The sequence below is a fragment of the Mytilus edulis genome, chromosome 9, assembly GCF_963676685.1.
Source record: "Mytilus edulis chromosome 9, xbMytEdul2.2, whole genome shotgun sequence".
Lineage (NCBI taxonomy): Eukaryota > Metazoa > Mollusca > Bivalvia > Mytilida > Mytilidae > Mytilus > Mytilus edulis.
In genome coordinates, this window is record NC_092352.1 from 8,169,627 (window position 1) to 8,192,344 (window position 22,718).

Genomic DNA, 22,718 nt, shown 5'->3' on the forward strand with positions numbered 1-22,718 from the left:
AAATATCAATTGGCAGACTTAACTCAATCAAAAAACGTATGATTACACAATGAACGAATAAATTTGATCTGCGATATCTGAATACAAATGCACAGTTAAATAAATATTAGAGACAAACATTCATGACCAAAAAGCTGACAAACAAATTCAAACACACTGAGAAATATTTAACCAATCAATGTTCACTATAGAAAAAAACCGTTTTTTTATAATCTTGAAGTTTATACAAATGTTGTAAGAATAAGTGAAATATTGAGGATATTACAAATAATCAAAGCTGGTGTACAGACAAGATCCATATAAATAAAAAATAACAAAAAAAGCATTATAAACAGTATCAACAGGTCGAATTAACAAGAAAATACGATTTGAGAGTACTCGCAGTTACTGACAGCTAGTTAAAAGCCAAAACCAATTAATAGTAAAAAATCATGCATCAGATACTAAAATCGACTAAAACACATCACAGGGATTTAGTATTTTAACGTCATTAATAGTCAAAGAAGACATGACTTGAGTACATATCTGAGAGTCGTTGCACTAACTGACAGCTAGTTCAAAGCCAATCACAACTAATATGGATAGAGAAAAGGTACAGTCTGTTGCCATAGTTTAACCAGAAAGAAGGCAGACTGAACATTACTAAGAGCTTACATAGAGAGAAGGCACACTCTTTTGCCTTATTTTCTTCACTAACAATATATTATTTCTACAATTATAACTTGTAATTTATAACAGTGTAAATAGCTTACCGAGTGAGAATGCAGTATCTGTAGCTTTCAGTTTCTTCACTAACTCTATGTTAACTGTGTTAATAGCTTACCCAGTGAGAATGCAGTATCTGTAGCTTTCAGTTTCTTCACTAACTCTATGTTGACAGTGTTAATCTCATGTCTAGGTTTATGTGATAAATGATCGGAATGGTTGACACATGATTCTGGTAAATATCTGTAATCAAATAATAATACTATTATCAAAAACATCTGTAACATGGTTTCAATACAAGTGTTACTGTTGATTCACTGTTATTTGTTGGATACCAATTTTCGTGGCTTTTGTTGGTACAGGTGAATCTCAAATAAAAATGTTTAACAAATAACAAATTTTCTGTAGGCTTGTATGCAGACTTTGGCAAAACCACGAACTGCAAAAATGTAAGTTTTCCTAATTCCACGAAAATCGGTACCCAAGAAAATAAGTGAACCTACAGTTACAGTACTGTGAAAAAAGAAAGAGATTAAAATTTCTGCATTACTTTCACACTCTTGAGTAATGTAATATTCCATGTAATAGAAATATTTACTTTTCAATACATTGTAAAAATCATATATATCTATATTAAAATCATATATATCTATACATTTTTTCTTTCTCCATTTTATGGAAGGTTTTATTTGATAGTCAATAATATTCCTATATACTTTATTAATCCCTTTATTATAATTCTTTTTACAATCTTGATCATTTTAATAAATCAAAACGTTAAGTGTCTCAAAACACTCTAAGATAAGGATGACCTTGTACATACCAAAATATAATGGCATGACGTAGGATTATAAGCGTTCAGAACTATTGAACCATATGTATTTAGTCATGTTCTTTAATTCACAAAATTACAATCCATGTTAGTACAGATAAAGACAATAATATTTGTGTTTTTATTACAGCCCCAAACATAACTTAACTTACTGCACGACCCCAAGTCCAGCCCATTTTGGCATCTCTATCAGCTTCAAATTCTTTTGCTGATCCACACAAGCTCTGAATTTGTCTCTCTGACCAACAGTAGCATCTAATATATTCTAAAAAATTGTTAAAATGAACGAAATTAAAAGCATGTTTTTTTATAGAATAGAAAAATAGGAGCTGATTATGTGGTGTGACTTCAAATGCAACGAAAATCTATATAGTCCACATGAGTTGGATTTTAGTGACTATAGTATAGGTAACTGTACAGCCTTCAACATTGACAAATCCAATCCAGTATGGTTACCTATATACAGCAGATACATACTAAATTGTAAAATTATTCTAACAGGAAATAAAGCTTCTTTTTTTTTTTAAATCAGTTGAGCATTCACAGCAATGTTGCACTCAGCAAGCAAGAGATAATACACTGTAAAGTATCATTAATATATGGTTCTAAGTTCAAAGGGAGATAATACACTGTAATGTATCATCAATATATGGTTCTAAGTTCAAAGGGAGATAATACACTGTAAGGTATCATCAATATATGGTTCTAAGTACAAAGGGAGATAATACACTGTAAAGTATCATTAATATATGGTTCTAAGTTCAAAGGGAGATAAAACACTGTAATGTATCATCAATATATGGTTCTAAGTACAAAGGGAGATAATACACTGTAAAGTATCATCAATATATGGTTCTAAGTTCAAAGGGAGATAATACACTGTAAGGTATCATCAATATATGGTTCTAAGTTCAAAGGGAGATAATACACTGTAAGGTATCATCAATATATGGTTCTAAGTTCAAAGGGAGATAATACACTGTAAAGTATCATCAATATATGGTTCTAAGTTCAAAGGGAGATAATACACTGTAATGTATCATCAATATATGGTTCTAAGTTCAAAGGGAGATAATACACTGTAAGGTATCATCAATATATGGTTCTAAGTTCAAAGGGAGATAAAACACTGTAATGTATCATCAATATATGGTTCTAAGTACAAAGGGAGATAATAAACTGTAAAGTATCATCAATATATGGTTCTAAGTTCAAAGGGAGATAATACACTGTAAGGTATCATCAATATATGGTTCTAAGTTCAAAGGGAGATAATACACTGTAAGGTATCATCAATATATGGTTCTAAGTTCAAAGGGAGATAATACACTGTAAGGTATCATCAATATATGGTTCTAAGTTCAAAGGGAGATAATACACTGTAAGGTATCATCAATATATGGTTCTAAGTACAAAGGGAGATAATAAACTGTAAGGTATCATCAATATATGGTTCTAAGTTCAAAGGGAGATAATACACTGAAAGGTATCATCAATATATGGTTCTAAGTTCAAAGGGAGATAATACACTGTAAGGTATCATCAATATATGGTTCTAAGTTCAAAGGGAGATAATACACTGTAAGGTATCATCAATATATGGTTCTAAGTTCAAAGGGAGATAATACACTGTAAGGTATCATCAATATATGGTTCTAAGTTCAAAGGGAGATAATACACTGTAAGGTATCATCAATATATGGTTCTAAGTTCAAAGGGAGATAGTACACTGTAAGGTATCATCAATATATGGTTCTAAGTTCAAAGGGAGATAATACACTGTAAGGTATCATCAATATATGGTTCTAAGTTCAAAGGGAGATAATCAGCTTTTTCTTTTTTGTTGTGCATGCCTGTCGGGCAAGGTTTATGAGTACGAAGTATAACAAATTTTACACATCTTTTTATATGTGTATTACCTGACAGAAGAATTATAGGTTGCCATATATATTGTGTGTTATCAGTACCAGTACTTATTATTTATGTGGTAATAAACTTACTATCTGGTCTTTTAATTTCACAATACTTTCTTCTACATCTTCTGGTTTTATTCCTTTCACTAAAAAGAATAAATTCAATATGAAACATCAATTGTTTATATGAAAACATATTTTAATAAAAATTATATACCATTATCTATTTCAAATTCAATACTTTAAACACTAACAGTTAAGGGCTATTCCATTAAAATGTATATTAGAGGGTAAGAAGGGACTTTCAAAATATCCCTACAAGAAGAGAACTAGTTTTTTAGATAGTTTGGTATGATACTTGCTCATATAAAAATATCTATAATGGAATTGTTAATGCCCAAACGTGACCTGTAATATCTTTCTTTTGTAAAATTGTAATGTTACACAGCTTGTTGTCGTCTAACAGTTCTTTCCCCTCTAACACATGAAAATAAATGAAACCACAGTATTTAAAAGTATTACCTTGAGCACATTCCAAAGGAGCAAATCTTAGACAGATGCCTTCTTTTTCCAATTTCACAATCTGGAAGTTCAGTTTGGGACATTCCATCTGCATTGTTTCTCCTAACTAAATATGAAGAATAATTTTTTTTTCTCAAACATTTGTGAAACGTTTTATAGAGGAACTGTTAAGAGATATAAATTCAAGCATTTTAAAAAAAAAATTTAAATTGTATATTGTTGAAATAAAAAACCTGATCATTCAAATATCTGAAACAGGTTATTCATGTTCTTACAAAGTTAATTTAGACCTGAGTAGCTAAGCTATTAATTTTTAAATCAACTCCAACTGAAGTTTAAATAAACCTATCGCATAAAAATTTAAGCTGGAACGAAGTGTAAGGGAAGTAAACAAATCCAAATTCAGGAGCCTGTAACTCAGCCTGTAACTCAGTGGTTGTCATTTGTTGATGTGTTACATATAATGTCTTTCGTTAATTTTTTGTACATAAATTAGGCTGTTATTTTTCTCGCTTGAATGATTTACATTTGTCATTTCAGGGCTTTTTATAGCTGACTATGCCGTATGGGCTCTGCTCATTGGTGAACGCTGTATGGTGACCTATAGTTGTTAATTTCTGTGTCATTTGGTCACTTCTCAAGAGTTGTTTCATTGGCAATCATACCACATCTTCTTTTTTATATGTAAAAGGACTTCAATAAGATAATAACTATGGAACAAGCCTGATGTGATACATACCCACATATTAAGAGCATCATAATACACAGCATTCTGATCTTCTTCTGGTTCCTCCTCCTCCTCTACATTAGTACTGTAGGGTGCAATCTGTATCCCTGTCTGTTCTCCATCCTCTGCATACTGAAACACAATGTTTGGTGTCACAATCTCAAACACAACCTGAAATATACATCAATTAACATTTTATGAATTCATACAAAACTATCAACATTAAGAAATGATAATATGTAAAAAGCACCCAAAAAAAATGAAAATGGCCCAAATATCATTTTTTCTTCTTGGAAATTACTCATTTGTCATAGATGATATCCTATTCAACACACAAAGTTATAATTGGCCTTCTTCAGTTGTAGAACTGAAGAAGGCCAATGGCCGAAACGTCTTGAAAAATTGGTTTATTTATACAATTATAAAAGGTATGTTCCCTATTGGAATTTTGAAAACAAGGATTTTGACACAAAGTTATCTCAAAAAGGTCTTTTTTTAGAAAGCAATTAGGATATACAAAGCTATATTTACATGAATTTCAATCCCTAAGACCACTGATACATATGTTTTAAAACAAAAAAGTATAATAACTTTATAGTCCTAAAATAGAATCGCATATTATTTTGCTGTGAATTTTCTTCAAAAGATCCTAATCTATATCTTATGATTACTGTCATCAGTCAAAAAAATTTGCATTCATCTATCATTGCCGTTTTTTTAAGAATGAATATAACTATCAGTTATCAGAATATGACTTTTTATTAATATGATACTCAAGGAGCCGTATTATTTACATTTTAAAATAAAAACCTTGCAATAATTTCTGAATTTACAGTACTCAATTTTTTCAATTTAGCTGATCAGGTTGAGAAGAGTTTTAAAGATGACAATTGAATGACCTACCAGAGCAGAAATGGCTTTGAATATTAAATCCTTGATTCCTTTTACGTCTTCTTCTTCTTTCTTTTCTATACTCTGTAAATAGAGAGAAAGAAAACTTCTACCAAATGAATTTGTATGTTGACCACTAGATATCTTTTGGTTATTGTCTTGCTAAGCTGATGTCACTTCTTTTTTTATTCATATTCTAATCAGTCTAGAATTATTACCACACTAGATATCTTTTGGTTATTGTCTTACTAAGCTGATGTCACTTCTCTTTTTATTCATATTCTAATCAGTCTAGAATCATGTTAATTTTGAAAATATATTTGCTTATTAAATTAAAATCAGAAACTCCACAAATAATTTTGATCAAAAAGGTTATGAAGATTCTCTAAAAACTTTCACAGAAATCCAGCTACATAGTTTAATAGCAATGCCAATGGCAGCAAGCTGACTTCCCCCAAATGAAGTTGAGTAATTCCAATCAGGGCTTCCAAAACGGTCATATATTCTAGTCATTTGTATAATGTCGGGTAGAAGTCCGGCTGGGCAAAGCATGAAACGGTCATATACTTTTTAGTTTTCAAGGCTTTTTCGGTCATTTTTACATAATTCACGATCTTTTTGACCCAACCTTTTGCCTTTAACATAAACACATTTCCAGTCATAAATGTGACACGATGATTAATTACTATCCAAACAACACCTACTTCAATACTTTCTAATTTTAATCAAGGCTAATTAGTAGTTGGACAGCTGAAATCTACCTGTTCAGGTGACAGGTGGACTATGTTCAGTACCGGACATCATATAAATTGATCGGTTTATTCAGAATTATTTTCTTACATTTCAGCGGTTTGTATCTAATTGATTTAGTCCTAAAGATTAAAATTATTAGAAATTAGTTTATCAACATGATTTGATGAAAAATTTAAAAAGGTTTTTAAATGAAAATCGTCACAGCTATGTCGTATGAACTAGAACATGTGTGCGCATGTGCACTGGTGGGAAATTTAATAATGCATCTAATATTTCTTAAAAAATGCTAAAATTATCATTGATGCCTGTATCTAACGTTCATTTCAAGTATTTTGTTGAAGAAATTACGTGGAAAGAGCTTCTTCTCTCAGTCGTGCTTTGTCCTAAATGTACATGGATTTTACGTATCCGTTTATGGTCCATGCTTTTACTATTTTGAAGTTAACATCCATTATAAGAACAATGTGAAAACGAAAGTAAAGTTTTTGACAACGTCATTTTGCACAAATAAAAAGTCTAAGGCAAATATGAGCATTTTTAATGTAATGTCAATCTTTGGAATGGCCATCTGATTACCATAATTGCCTTTTGTGACTAAGTCTTAAGGGATTAAAATCGGGATAAGATATGAAATATCCGGCTGGCTCAAATATTTTTTGGAAGCCCTGATTCCAATGTGTAACATGGACTTTCATTGTTCTCTTCTTCAAGAATTAGTATTTGTTTAATGGAAACTTGTAATATTCAAGGCTTCAACTTACATATTGTTTTATTGTTGGCATATCATTTATTCCTTTGTATAATGCTTCAGCCTACAAAAGGAATTTGTTAATTTAGGTCACATTTTTAAATATGTTCCAAGAAAAAAATCAAATTAATTAAAAAGCTAATTCTATGTAAATTTCTGGTCATTAATTCTGAATAAACATATATAGGTCTTTCCTTATATTTCCACATCTAATAATTAAACATGATATTCTAATTTCAAGTTATTGACAAATATTCATAAAACAAACAAACAAATTAATAAAGATATAAATCAAAAATACAATTTTGTAAAACGTTGATTCAACAATTAAAACAGGAATACAGAATGACGGAGTGATCAAAGCTACTTTTTCAAAGAAATGTTTTAAAAAATCATATATCCTGCTATATTTATTATTTGCTATAACACTACAACTCACCAAGTCACATGATGACTTGACTCTATCAACAATGCCATCATGTCCAAAACTCTGTAGACATATCCACAAAGGGAGACAATTCAATTTCAGTTGTGAATTAAATGTGTTTAGACCAGCTGCTATAACCAATGCTGGGTCATTTGTTTTGTATAAAGTCTAAGTACTGTTAAGGTGGATAGTTTACACAGTTAACAACATATTCTGTTAGTTCAATATATAAATGGAAAAAACAATGTACATTTTACCTTAAAATGTTGAAAAGTAGGATGAAAATATCCATCAAACAAGAATATATGTCCATAGGACACTAGTATGCTTTATATTCTTACAACAATCATATCACACACATATTTTCCATTATCTAATTAACCTTTAAATACTAATGAAAACACCAACTTGGTATATATTTTTAACATGTGTACTAAGTTTCAACTTGACTTGTTCACAACTTCATTTTAATCTATCTTCAACCTTAACTTTAATATAATTTAGCTTATATCTAAATTGTTCATATCACAATAAACATATGTACTAAGTTTAAAGTGGGTGTGACAGCATTTCAAGATAAACTAGCTTAAACCAAATTTTACCTGATATGTAATAGAAAGACAGGCAGTTGGACGACAAAAGGACGCAGAAAGCATATTGTCCATATTATCTTAGGCAAGGCATGAAATAATTCCAGAAAGATTGCACATTCAATACTTAAGAAAAAGCTGTACATGGTGTATTTAACAAGGATACACAGTAAGGAAGACCAGGTATACCTAACCATCTTCCTATAGCTAGAGTCATACTGTCTCCACACTTAGCATTCTGTAAAGATGTTGGTACTGAGAACATAGTCAGGGTCGCCAATGTGTTTCTGGAATGATAAAACATATATCAATAGCATTTAAGAGAGGTGTATTTACATGGCATGATGTCATTGTACATAGCTATAAGAAGCCTGATTGTTAATGAAATATGATTGACAATAAATTATTGTTTCACATTAATTGTAAAAATTTAGAATTTTCCCTTAAGTTTAGAAGATGCAAAAACATCTAAAAATCACAATCGTTGTACATGGTATTAATTATGCAATTCAACAGTAGATCACTGTAAAATGAAACAATTCAGAAAGAATATGCTGATATCATATAATTTGCAGGTCCCAAAAGTCACAGTTTACACTCTTCATTTCGTTTGTATGATATGAACTATAGCATGACTGTATTTGTCATATCAGTAGTTTTTCATAAAAGTAGCAAAAACAATGTCGTCAATAGAGGAAGCATGACATGTTTAATAATTACCCTTCTACATGTAACCAAATGGATTTTCTTTTACATATGTCTTGAAGTTCATCTAAATTGTCCACCTGTCCAGTTAATGGAGTACCTGGATTAAAACAAAAATCATAAAAAATAATTATAACAAACAGACTGCATGCTGACCTCTAGATGTCTAGGTTCTTTTAAAATATTTGATTTGCTGGTATATTGACATGCAAAAAGGAAGATGATTTCAAATGCAATGGATGAAGTTTGTTTCTTTCTTCTAATAGGTTATTCATAATTGATAGTGAAATATCAACATGGTTGATATTTTGGTTTAACTTTAATGAATTCTTCCAATGAAATATTCCCTCCTATGAAATATTCAAATTTATTACAGTAAAGTAACGAAATTATTGGAAAAATTATGAAAAAAAGGTTTTTTGCAATAATCAAAACTATTTCAAATTTAATAGTAATATCTTTGTGCCTGATTATTTGAATTAGCAATATTAAATCTCACACTTTTGTCTATTGCTCAAAAATCACAAGTAATAAATGCATTCTGCAATAATGTCTGTATATGATAAGTTTTATCTTTAAATTTTATGTATCTATATAAAAAAAAATTAAAACTAAGTCCGCACCCTTACTTTGAATCTAGCACATATAACCTAAGTCTAATATCAAAACTTTTATAGAAACAAACTATTTACCTGCAAAGCACACCAACATAACAGGAGTCTTAGCAGCAGCAATGTCATCTCGTATCAAATTCTCAAGGACATCTATATTCTGAAAATAAATTTCTAATGAAACATCGTTTGTAATGTTCATTTTGATTGTTTAAGAGGGAACAGGATAGCTTAAATGTTTTGAACTGTTCTAGTGTATGCCGTGTGTTTTGTATTTTATGTAACGTCTGTATAATTCATGCAGTGTGAATAAATCGTTTTGTTTCCTACAGATTGTGTTTAGTTATAAATTATGAACGCTCGGAATTCTACGTTTACAACAAGTTTCATTAAAATGGAGATAACAATATTGTATTCTAAGCTACAACAGCATCAATTGGTGATTTGATGGTCATAAATTATGAGGAGTTAAAGGTTTACAAAACTATGTTGAAAGTATGAGTTGGTTTACCTAGCTTTAAATAAATGATTATAAGACGGTAAACTAATTCAATAAAAGAATACATACCATTCTACCTACAGCTCCATTCCTGGTCACAACTGGTACTGTACATATACAAGATAAGGGTAAACCAAGCTGTAATAAATACAAATTAATATTATCAGTAAATGACAGTCCTCATGATTCATTAATATTTGGATTCAGCATGCTTTGTAAATTAAGGAAAATTTATACATATGTATTGAGGCTTTACATAGGAAATCTACTACAACTTGATATTACATGTATACAATATTTGACTAACATTATTTCTAAAATTCATGTGGAAAAGGTAATATCAATCTACTCTATAAATTTGCAAAATTTTAAGCACTTAGATGCTTAAAATTGACATATATAGATGGAAGTTCGACAAATTTACTCTGAACAAAAGGACTACCTAAGGACTAGAGGTTACTTTAAAGTAATGTGCTGATTTATACAATATGGGGTCTAATAAACTTACTTGTAAACATAGATAGTTGGTCACCCCAGGTTTAGCTGATGCACTGACATATATAACAGGAGGTCTGGAATACAAGGCTTCAAATCCTTCTGTAGGGTACTTCGGATATTTCTGGTACATAGCCAATCTACAAATCTTAACCAATCCATCCATCTCTTCCTCGTGATACACAACAGAGGAGTCTCCAAATCTGAAAAAAAGACAAGTATTTCCATTGGATTAGAAATTTACTTTGAAATTTTTGTTTAAAATATCAAAATGAAACTCTAAGTAACTTAATGTCGATTTATGGTATACTGCCATCTTGGATTGTACAATCACAGTACAAAATCAGTCTATGTATTTGCCCAAATATGCAAATTTGGAGACAGATTTGCAATATAATGGTTAGACTGTTTATTTATATGAAGAAATCTTGATGATCTTTGTATTTTAAAATCTTTTTTTTTTTTAAAAGAGTCATTTAAGGGGAGATAGCTCTTTTAGTAAAAACTTTATACTGAACTAATAGGGATTTTTTTTTATTTTTGCTTGTAGCAAGAAAACAAGTTCTGTGACACCATGTTTTCTTTTTCTTTTTTTTTCTTAAAACCTATAATAAAACATATCTTCTCACAATTTATTTCAAAATACTATCTCATTGCATCTCACTAACCAAATCTTGGTAATTTTCAACGACTCATAGCTTGAAAAATAGCACGGTGACCCATACTTTTTATTATATTTTTGAAAAAAGCATAGTACAAGAGGCTGTCACAACGACAGCAAACCGGATTTATTAATATTTATTTGTGTCCTGGCAATATCACAAGAACCATTACTGATGAATGGTGAAAGAGAAAATCGTCAATATCAAATTTGACCTCCATTTTGTCATCAGTATCAACATATTAAAATTTGAAAAGCTTAGATTGAATGGTTCATGAGTAAATGCAACAACGTGAATGGAAACGCCATTTTACAATCTTTCAAGAACCATAACTCCTGAACGGTAAAAGTCAAAATCGTCATTATTGAACTTGACCTCTATTTTGCCATCAGTAACAACATATAAAAATTTCAAAAGCTTTGGTTGAATGGTTCATGAGAAAATGCACGGACACGACTGGAAACACCATTTTTCAATCTTTCAAGAACCATAACTCCTGAACGGTAAAAGTCAAAATCGTCTTTATTGAACTTGACCTCTATTTTGTCATCAGTAACAACATATTAAAATTTGGGAAGCTTTGGTAAAACAGTTCATGTGTAAATGCACGGACACGACTGGAAACTCCATTTTTCAATCTTTCAAGAACCATAACTCCTGAACGGTAAAAGTCAAAATCGTCATTATTAAACTTGACCTCCATTTTGTCATCAGTAACAACATATTAAAATTTGGGAAGCTTTGGTAGAACAGTTCATGCGTAAATGCACATACACGACTGGAAACTTCATTTTTCAATCTTTCAAGAACCATAACTCCTGAACGGTAAAAGTCAAAATCGCCATTATTGAACTTGCCTTCATTTAGTTGTCAGTAACAACATATTAAAATTTTAAAAGCTTTGGTTGAACGGTTCATGAGTTAATGCACGGACAACATTTGATTGCCGCCCGCCCGACTGCCCGCCCGCCCGCCCGCCGTACATCCCCAAATCAATAACCGACATTTTTGTCACAAAAATCCGGTTAAAAATCTTCATTTTGGCAAATTATAAGAAAATTCTGTCTCAAAAAGTCTATACTTATGATCTACAATAGAGATGTAAAAGTACTCTTGTTTTTGACATTTTTTTAATCCTCTAATTTTATCCATGAAGTGCAATTAAAATTTAGCAAAACTAACCTCTACTTTTATTTTCATAATTTTTTACATATAGTTTACAAAGCTATTTTTGAGAATCTTTAATCTTTGCTTTTTTCATAGTTTTTGAAAGAAAATAGGTGCCAATATAAAATGATAAAAATTTCTAGAGAAAATCTTTTCCCAATAAATTTTAAATTTGTATATAAATTAAAAACAAGGATGTGAAACTTTCATAATTTTCTGCTCATTCATAATACAGTATGTCAATGAAAAGCTAACTGTTGAATAGTTCTAAACTAGAATTAATCCTGTAACATGTCATTAAACGTTTCATTGTGTATCTTATCCTTGGTCAAGTACATCAATTTCTTCATAACTATGATAGTGAAACAAAAAAAGTCATTTGTACTTTTTTAAGTATATTTATCTATAGACACTTTTCTGTTGTTTTATTGGGGGGTATCATTGGGTTGTTGACTAATTAACCTATACTCCACATTGCCTACAATTAGCCAGACTGTTCATAGTCCAGTTACCGTAACACTATACCTGAAGAGTCTTGACAACCAAAGTTCACAGTCTGATACTATCTTAGTTGTGAATGTCTTTAGATGAGCTTCATCTAACGTAGAGACATAAGCTGACAGACTGTGGGCAGTAAGGGCAGCTCTGGCATGACTGTCTAATTCTTGTAACTTAGCACTTCTGAAATTAAAGAGATAAGTCATTAATTTTGTTCATCAGAATAAAATCATTTCACCATTTTAAACATACAATTCTGAAATAGATCTAGGGATATTTGTGATTATCTTTTCATATGTGTTAGTTTATTGGGTTGTTGGGTTGATGTCTTATTGACATTTATCATACCTCACTTTCATTTAATATAGAACTTATTAAATAGTGCCTTCCCTTGCTTTCTTAATTCAAGCTTGATATATTTGAGAGGAGCTAAATACTGCACATATTTATTAACTCCAATGTTTTATCAAAATTGTTTCATGATTTCTAAGAGATAAATTCAAACCCAAAACATTGTTAAATACATCATTTAAAAGACCAAGTAGTTAAAGGAGATGTGACATGATTTTTTTTTTGATTTTTTTTTTTAAATAAATATTTATTTATACATAATTACCCCAAAAAAACATCGATAACAATATAATTATCGTTTAAATGGATAAAAAATAAATTTAAATGTATCGATCTGTCGACATACTAATTATGCATATTTTAATCCCGGAAGTCACTCAGAACGAGGCTGTGACGTCAGTGGTTACATCAATCATATTTGACTGACGGGTGTAAAGGCATAATAAGCGCAATTTCATATTCGAATATCTTCCAACAAAACCCATGACAGTGATTAAAAATGGTTCTGTGTTCTGCCAGTAGATGCAACAATAGGCATAAGGACAATTTGATAAAAAAAAAAATCCGTTTTCTGAGTAACCCGCAGACTAGTCCCAGGAAGAGATAGGACTTCCTTCCGTGCACTAGTCATACTAGACTTTGTTCCGCCCACTGTACAAATGCATGTTACGATCGTGACACAGAAGTTATGAAGAATCTCGAGGGATGTCCTACCATGAAGCCAAAACTTCGTCCAAATGCGGTACCTGACATTCCATTGACACAACCAACAACAGCTGAGCCCCACCTAAGCGGGGAGCTTTGAGAAGCGGAGAATGGCTGAGGGAGAAAAAAAAATCTTTTTCTTCGCAAATATTTTTTGCGTCCCTTATTTATAATTTTTTTAATAGTTTAGTCATATTTGTGTATAATTTTATAGCCAAATATATCTCAATGTTTAAATTTTGGTACCGTATTGTGTACCTCCTGCGTGTACCTCACTACCTGTTCACGTGTGCAGGTGTGTACACTGAAATTGGACATAATAAATTAAAAGTCATCAACATCGATCAGAAGTTACAGGCATGAGGCACACTTTCTCTGCAGTGCTGGGTTACCTTTGAAGTTGAAAGCTACAGGTGTCATGACCCCGGGTGGTGATATATATATATATGACATCGGCAATACGCACTATTGCGTAACATGCGTCGAATCTGTGTACATCCATGATCACCTGCTGGGTGCACAGGTGAGGTTGGAAAATATACTAGAGCAATGGTTACAGATATAAGTTACGTAATGCATATCTGTTTAACCTGTTTGAATAAACAATAGTCAATACCTTACTGTCGGATATGGGGGTTTACAGAATAGAGAAAAGAGGACTGACAGTGCAGCTTAAAAAAGGGGGCGGATACAAAATAATGTGTTTGTGAATTTACTTAGTAAAGAATGGAGTATAATAATAGTAGATAAGCAAAATAAATAGAGAAAAATAAATAGAGAATTAAGAAGAAATGCTTCTAAAGTAAATAACTAATAATAAAAAAAAGCCTGTCAGTCTCCATAACTAATACATAACCTGTAGTGGGTACATAAATTTCCTTCTGAGTTTTCTAATAAAAATTAGGCAGGTATGAAGGGTGTATTGCAATAAGTTATTAGTACTTACCTATTCTATTTATTTATTAAAAATCATTTTATTTCTTAATAAAAAATAAATTGTGAAGAGATATCAAGTGATGCTTTTAAAATGACAGACCATTGATGCAAGGTTATCGTGGTGAAAAATTATATGCAAAAGGTGACTTGAATGAGAAACAAATATTTTGGCTAGTGAATGTATGCAAGTCTTTATATTGCATAAGACATGGAGATGAATAACAGTTTTAACTTAGATAATGCAGATAAATCCAATTGATACAGACCTGGGAGTAGTAGATAATGTATAAGTATAGACTGAGTTAGTTAAAACATATTTTACTTGCTGAATTAAAGCAAAAAGGATTAGACACAAGTAAATCATACTTATGAAGTCTTCTCCATAATACAATATAAAATTACAATACTAGTATGATATAATGGACATGCATATAAGGAAAACAGTTTATAGAATAATACTAGCTTTCATACGTAAAAAAGAGAAAAAGAAAGTTTGTAAAGTCATATGATTCTGTGACGGTCACGTGTGTACTGATGATGACAATAATGTTCCGTGCCAGTAACAGTAACCTCTATCAAGGCATAAAAAATCTGTTTGACCATTTTATGAAATTTTGAACATGTTTGAAAATTTGAATATTTTGTTCATTCGAAAGTTCCATGTGTCCGCAAATTAATAGTTTTGTATCTAAAACAATGTTTTCGGATAGCCAGTTGAGATTATTGAATAAGGGTTTTCTACATAATGCGTATTTTGGACAAACAAAGAAGTAATGGTAGACATCATCAATATCTGACCCACAATGACAAGAAGGATCATTTATAAATTTATAATATTAGCTCTAAATAGATCATTGTTTAAGAGTGAAGGGGAACATCTCAATTGCGTTAGGTGATATTCAATTTCCTTGGGCCGTACAAATGAAACGTTTCAATTTTACATAATGGCCTATCGTTTTTTTAATTCTTTCTGTTATTCATTACTGCCCTCTGTTTTCTGTCGGGTAGATAATCCTGAAACCAATTCAATAAGTTTCCGTCAATACCATAAGCTTTCATTTTAAATATAAGGCCCCTATGCCAAAGTTTGTCGAAGTTGAAGAGAAGTCACAAAATACAAAACAATTTATAGACTGAGGAAATACCACACGGAAAAAATATCACAAAAAATAAGCCAGTACTCATAGAACATTTTCAATGGGATTATTATGGAGGAGAAAAAGACATATGAATATATATTAGAGGGGGGGGCAAGGGGTTTAACTGTTATGCTGTTATGGGGCATTTTAATTCTTTGTTATCTGTTATTTTGAAAATATATTTACTGTTAGCTGTTATTGTCTTATTCTTTGTTAGCTGTTATAGGACTATTATCTATTTTGTTATCTGTTATTGTGAGAATCTATTTGCTGTTAACTGTTATTGAAAATTGGAATGTTAGCATTTTGACAGCCAATCTTCCGTAGAAATTGAAGATAATTGAAAATTGTGATTTGAATGGATAATAGTCTCATTGGCACGCTTACCACATCTTCTTAATCTTACAATGTATATCTATTGGGGTCTTTCTACTGGTAATATCGGGTGGCCTTGTATTTGCAGAAGAATTTCAGTAACATACATCACATAAACATATTACAATCAATTGGACCCAGGACCATTCCAGTATATACTATTAGTATCCTTTGTAATAAATTCCGTTGCCTGCATGTGAACATGTAGCATTTTGTACAAATTATAATTCACTTATTACTTGTACAATAACTTATAGTATGGATTTTGTTATAAAAAAAAAAGCATTGGTACACCCTATAGATTTTTTTTTATTCAATGACCACATAATAATCTTTATGCTGTACTATTACACCACTGTCCCTGATTAGGGGAGGATTGGACACCAACTAGCATGCTTAAGTTGACGCAGTCACATTCTGTATGTGCCTATTTCGAAGTCAGAAGCCTGGATTCAGTGGTTGTAGTTTGTTACTGTGTTACTAAGTTTCTCGTTCACTATTTTGTGGATAAATTAGGCAGTTAGTTTTCTCCTTTGAATTGTTTTACACTACTAAGTGGTATGGGTTTGAATTATGGCTTTGGGAATTATACAACATCTTTTTCTTTTACCATTTATATTATAAGTGTTACTCCCTCTCTTTTCATTTAAATGAAAGAGAACCCTGACCACCATATTTTTAAACGCTTTTTAACTGCTTCACATGGCGAAAATTGAAGCTCAGAAACCATTGATGCAAATAAAGATGTGTCTTCAGTTTAATTTTTCGACAAATACCCTTTTAAAAATCCTACAGCTTCTACAATGCTGTATCCAAATTTTCCATATTCTATAATTTCACATAAGATGCATGATTGGTGTTTCACTTGGTGTCATCCAAAATTTCACTAGGTCAAATTTCTATTTTACTATCAGAATTGTCACTTGAGTCAATTTCTATTATCAAAATAACCATAACTGGCATGTGTGTGTCAGTTACATGTCCTGTCTCCACTGGTCTGGGTATTTTTGTATTTTATAAGTAAGTTTTATCATGAGGTCATTAAATAAAAAAAATATATTGGGCATCAATGTTTTTTTTTATTACTTGTAAAGTACAAATGTATATATATTGCTTTTCAAAAATAAAAAATCTAAAAATCAAATTGATAATAAAGTGTCACTGGCTGCACTACTTTCAAAAATTAAATAAAAAAAACTAAATCATTAAAAATTGATCCCTCAAATGCCTTAGATTAAAAATATCCGTATATCAAAAACAGAAACTAGTAATTTCGTTCAGAAAAATTCAACATCCATACTATAACTTATTGTACAATTTACGGAAAAAAATCAACCAAGGCAGAACTGCCTCAACGGCCGAAACGTCTTGTTTACACAAATTACAATTTTCTAGGTCCATACCACAAGTTATATACTAAGATCTACGAGTCATCTACTGGATTGGTCCTGGACAGATTTATTTTCATATTTCATTTACTGTTATCTGTTATTGTCCCTTTTCAATTCCTTGTTATCTGTTTTTCACCAAATCAATTCACTGTTTTGCTGTTATGGGGACCCCCCTTGCCCCCCCTCATATTACTGTTTTAAAACTTCTTTAAATCTTACTTATAATACCCCCCCCTCCCCTGTTATGTCATACTTATTACACATTTATTTGGGGCAGCTTTAGTAATTCAAATTTTACACCCAACACTCTTAGTAAGGTGATAGGTAATTTATGACAATTGTTGAGAATTGTTTTTAAATTATAAGAGAGTGATCTTGAAATATTTTATTTTATTACATTTATTCATTTTCGAGTTTAGGAAATTTTTCATGAAGCTTGATTAATGAAAAAAAAAATAATTAAATCATGCAAAGGATATAAATTCATGCCACAATGAAGCCATTTATAGATACCAAGCAACTTTGACATGTTGTTTTTATAACAATTATTTGATCAATATTGATATCTATTTTGAATAAATTTTAGTAACAAAGTTACTTAATATATAATAGATCAAGAATTTTGAATTTTTTAAAATTATTTTTTCTTGTTATATGAAAAATAATTTCGAAAATAAATTGTGACTTTTTGTCCTGTGAATTTTTGTCCGTGACTTTTTGGCTGTGACTTTTTGTCCTGTGACTTTCTGTCCTACATTATTTATGACCTGTCTTTTTGTATTATTAAATGTAATTCAATTACCTGTAAAACGTAAACATTTTTAAGAAATATCTCTTTATTTTTGGTGAAATTAATTATTGGTATATTATATCGGCATTGCTTGAAAGATCGTCAATGTCGGATGACGAATTTATATCTTCTACTTGATTATTTTCAACAAGTAACGGCTCAAACTGATACGGTTGAATATCTATAGTTTGAGAATTGCCTTGAAAACTGCTGTCATCACCGTCCATTGTTTAATTTTACAGGAATATGATCGACTTCGTCCTTTTTGAGACATTTTCTCAGATTGTATCCACTGACGTCATCACGATCACGTGACCGGTATCTCATTAAAAATCAAAGATTACGACAAGCGCTGGATTCTTTGACCATTAAAAGGCCGTTAAATGAGGTTTTGACAAGAAAAAATTATTACAATATGTTATTTGACCAATATTTATTAATTAATTAAAAAAAAAAAAAAAAAAAAAAAAATTGTGTCACGTCTCCTTTAAAACCATCATCTCCTATAAAGATTTCCTTTATCTTATTTATTTGCATTGTTGTTGTGTCTTAGGCGATGGTAAAAGTCCTTGTCGAATTACTAGTTTCACAAAGGAAAATTGAGCTGTCTTTGTTTCTCCAAATCTTATTGTCATCACACTTAAATAACATAACAAGATGATAATAGTGTAGGGTTACTCTTATTGATTAATAGCATTAGCAGCAATAAATCTAAAAAGTCAGGACCCAAATTTCAGCAGTTGACAACGTAATTATTGTTCACATATTACAAACTTCATGCATCCTAACGAAAATTGAAACAAAGCTGTATATAAAGTTATCAAAGGTACCAGGATTATAATTTAATATGCCAGACATGAGTTTTGACTACATAAGACTCATCAGTGAGGCTCAGATCAAAATAGTCATACAGACAAACAGGTACAAAGTTGAAGAGCGTTGAGGACCAAATATTCCAAAAAATTGTGCCAAATACGGCTAAGGTAATCCATTCCTGAGATAAGAAATATAAACTTACGACTTTTCCACTTTCACTGCTACAGTGCCCTCTTCTTGGACTTCTTCTGCATTCCCAAATAATATCAAGTCTTCTACTTTATTCATGATTTCTTTCATTTCCTGTCCACTGAAAATCAAAACAGTCATGTTTGTTGTCAATCTAGAATATTTGAAAATGAATAACCAAATGTCACTGTATTGCTTTGAAAATTAAATATAGCATGACTAAATAAAAAAAAACAACATGTAAATGTATGTATGTAAACACAAATGTCAACCTAGTGTATGAATAATTAAAAGTAAAATAAAATCAATAACATGAACATTACTGTAACATACATTTAGATATAAGTATAGTTTCAGCTCTTTAATCAGAAATTATTTGCACCTCCTTCAGTCAGATTACATGTACCCTTTGCCTAGTCAACCCACTTACAGAGTCTAAGTTAATGTGTGCTAAATATGATTGTAACATTTGGCAATGGATATTTAGAAAACTTATAAATCTATCAAACAATGACAGGGTCATAGGTGCAGTTAATTATCTGTAGAAAAATAACTGATAACCAGAAAGCAAACGAAATGGAAGTCTGCATGTAAACATATTTCAATATAAGCAATTTTTAGTGTTCCTTTTAAGGTGGAACCTAACACTGATAACTCTGTAAAATCAGCTTAACGTTTTAATCACATAGTATAGTTAAGGAAATATTAAGCTTCTCTATGATAAAAAAAAGGTACTTGACAAACTCTATATATCTAATGAAATTTTCAGAGAAAGTGTGTGTTTCAAGTTTTTTGAAATTTGTATATTTTTATCAAAGGGTCAATATAAATATTTTGTCAAAATTTTATGAAAATTAAACGAGCCATATGGTTTTTAGTCAAGGTGTTTAGTACCACCTTAAATAGGTTCAAGGAAGAATACTACAGGGAAATAACTCTAGTCTGAACTCATTTGGGACTGAGGTATTTATTTCACATCTGACAGAAGTTTGGTCTACACAAATCAAGAACTATTATAGAAAATTCATTAAATTTTCTGATAATATTGACAAGCTTAAACAAATGTCTTGTCAATGCTGTGTTAAGTAAAGTCAATGAAAAAAGTTTCAAATTTAGCATGCATTCAGGATGCATGACTTCTATGCATAAATAAAGCATGAATACAATAAAATATTGGTTTCTAAATAATTACCCTCCTTTCAGGGCCTCAGGAATGTGTGATGTTTGTCTGTCTTTCAGCCTTTGTTTCCTCTGATCTTCCATGTCTCTGAAATCAAAGAAGAAGATTAGCATACACATATCTATATATTCTTTACAACTTGCAATCTTTATGAAAACTCAAGTAAAGGGAAAAGTGGAACTGATATATATGTTAACTGAATGAATACACCATCAAAGTTAGAAAATCACAAAAATAAATCCATCAATGTACAATGTAAGCTAGGAAAGACTAACCATGATAAATGTATTCACAAAATATTTTTTTCAAAGTACCTTTTAAACTGGCAACATTTACATATTTCTCTCCATATTACTGTATGTAAAGCAAATCATATCTTAATGTGATTGGTGTAAATTATAGTCTGTAAAAGTTGATTATTATTACAACAGCTTATGTAACTCTAAAAGCACTTGCATAGCATTGTAAAAATTTAGCAAAGAATTTTTCTCAAATTGGTCATGGTAATGTCTTAAACTTGCAACTTTCACTTATCAGATATGTAAGCTTTTGTTCTGTATTAATAGTCACTGTGACTTCCAGATAAAAAACAGCAATAAAAACACTTCCTTTGCTTCTGGTCTTGTCAAATATATGTAGGTTTTGTAAAATAAATTAACAAACCAATCCCTTCTTTTATTGTAACACATTCAATATACATATTAGATAAGGTGATTTAGGTCAAACATATAGAGAGGAATATTGAGAAAAAGATACCCTTCACCGGAAAATACCCTAAATAAATGCAAATCAAAGAAATAGCCCTACTCACAAATAACAACAAACTTCATTAGTATGTGACTATGTATACATACTTGCTGATCTTGTCCAGTATATCTGTATTGGCCTGTACATGTCTGTTTAAATCTTTCATCATAGGATCCATAAACATCTGAAAATATTAGAGAAATAATATATATGTTTGCACTCTGGTGATTTCCTCAATAAAAGTCCATGTACATTGTAAATGCCAGTCAGAAATCCTAACAAATATCAACATTTGCAGACTATAACAGGCAGATCAGTTTGATAAGTACTATATATCATAATATGATAATAGTTAAAATTATACAATTTAAATAAAAAACAACAGAAATCATTAATAAGTTATACATTACTATTGTGACATAAGACTAATAATATTTTGTCAAGTTTGTTAAGGATTAACTACAGGAAATGATCATGACTGTTTAAGTTTAATATAATAACAAGTGAGCTTGTTTCTCTGGAAGTATGATTCAAATCAATTGGAATACATCAAAACAATAAACAGTGTCCTCCTTCAGCCTCTACAGCACTGCATGGAGGGATTATGCATCTACAATATATAGAGGTATAAAATTATCCCTCTGTAGAGGGATATATTTGTTGAGACTGGATTCAATGTAGAAAAATGGCAAATTGGCATTTATGGTTATATTGACTATATCCTGGTTATATTGACTATCATTTTATGTATCAATTATTGCACTTTACTAAAATTGGGATGCCCAGATTTCTGCTAAACTAAATTAAAAGTGACTGAACATGCAATCAATTGTGTACAATTTTTTGCGGCAGTATAAAAAAGAATTTTGGAAGAACCAAGCATTTATGCTAAAAATAAAACACTGAAATAAAACAAGAAAAACACCCAATAATCAAAGCAAACATTTACAACCACTGTACCTATCTGAACACCTGATTAGCAACAATAGGACAGTTGACCTTAAAATTCTGTTAAATATAATAAATCTGTTAATTGAGGTATAAATCATGATGACGGAAGTGTTTAATGGGTTCTCGACTCAAATGGACCCGATACTGATTATCTATTTCTTATAGAAATGATATCCCAGAAACTGGTCAGGTGAGGTAATTTGTTGTTTTTCAGTTTTTGGGACAGCCTATGTGCATGTAGATATTACTCACATAAACGTGTGCCTTAAAGCTTCAAGTCAATAATTTCCTTTAACTTACAAGTTAGTCTATTCTATTCATTTTTCAACATTACAAATAAGATGAATGGACTTACATTTGTACTTGAAAAACAAAATACAAGAAGATCTTAAATGGAAGGAAC

The 22,718-nt window shown here is 30.7% G+C and overlaps 1 protein-coding gene across 4 annotated transcripts in view; it reads right to left on the bottom strand.

Annotated features, from left to right (window-relative positions):
- LOC139487581 (putative pyridoxal-dependent decarboxylase domain-containing protein 2) overlaps positions 1-22,718 on the bottom strand; it is a 37,318-nt gene that overhangs the window by 13,428 nt on the left and 1,172 nt on the right. For all 4 annotated transcript variants that reach the window (XR_011655837.1, XR_011655836.1, XM_071272475.1 and 1 more), the window contains exons 2-18: positions 21,472-21,548; positions 20,630-20,704; positions 19,451-19,558; positions 12,773-12,928; positions 10,432-10,621; positions 9,993-10,061; positions 9,506-9,584; positions 8,829-8,913; positions 8,275-8,395; positions 7,531-7,686; positions 7,105-7,155; positions 5,603-5,674; positions 4,712-4,870; positions 3,973-4,078; positions 3,538-3,596; positions 1,690-1,802; positions 824-948 (exon numbers count right to left, since the gene is read on the bottom strand). Coding sequence is in view for 2 of the 4 variants with exons in the window: in XM_071272475.1 (XP_071128576.1) it covers positions 824-948; positions 1,690-1,802; positions 3,538-3,596; positions 3,973-4,078; positions 4,712-4,870; positions 5,603-5,674; positions 7,105-7,155; positions 7,531-7,686; positions 8,275-8,395; positions 8,829-8,913; positions 9,506-9,584; positions 9,993-10,061; positions 10,432-10,621; positions 12,773-12,928; positions 19,451-19,558; positions 20,630-20,704; positions 21,472-21,548 (1,801 nt within the window). In the remaining 2 variants the exon portion in view is untranslated. The remainder of the gene's footprint in view (positions 1-823; positions 949-1,689; positions 1,803-3,537; positions 3,597-3,972; positions 4,079-4,711; positions 4,871-5,602; positions 5,675-7,104; positions 7,156-7,530; positions 7,687-8,274; positions 8,396-8,828; positions 8,914-9,505; positions 9,585-9,992; positions 10,062-10,431; positions 10,622-12,772; positions 12,929-19,450; positions 19,559-20,629; positions 20,705-21,471; positions 21,549-22,718) is intronic.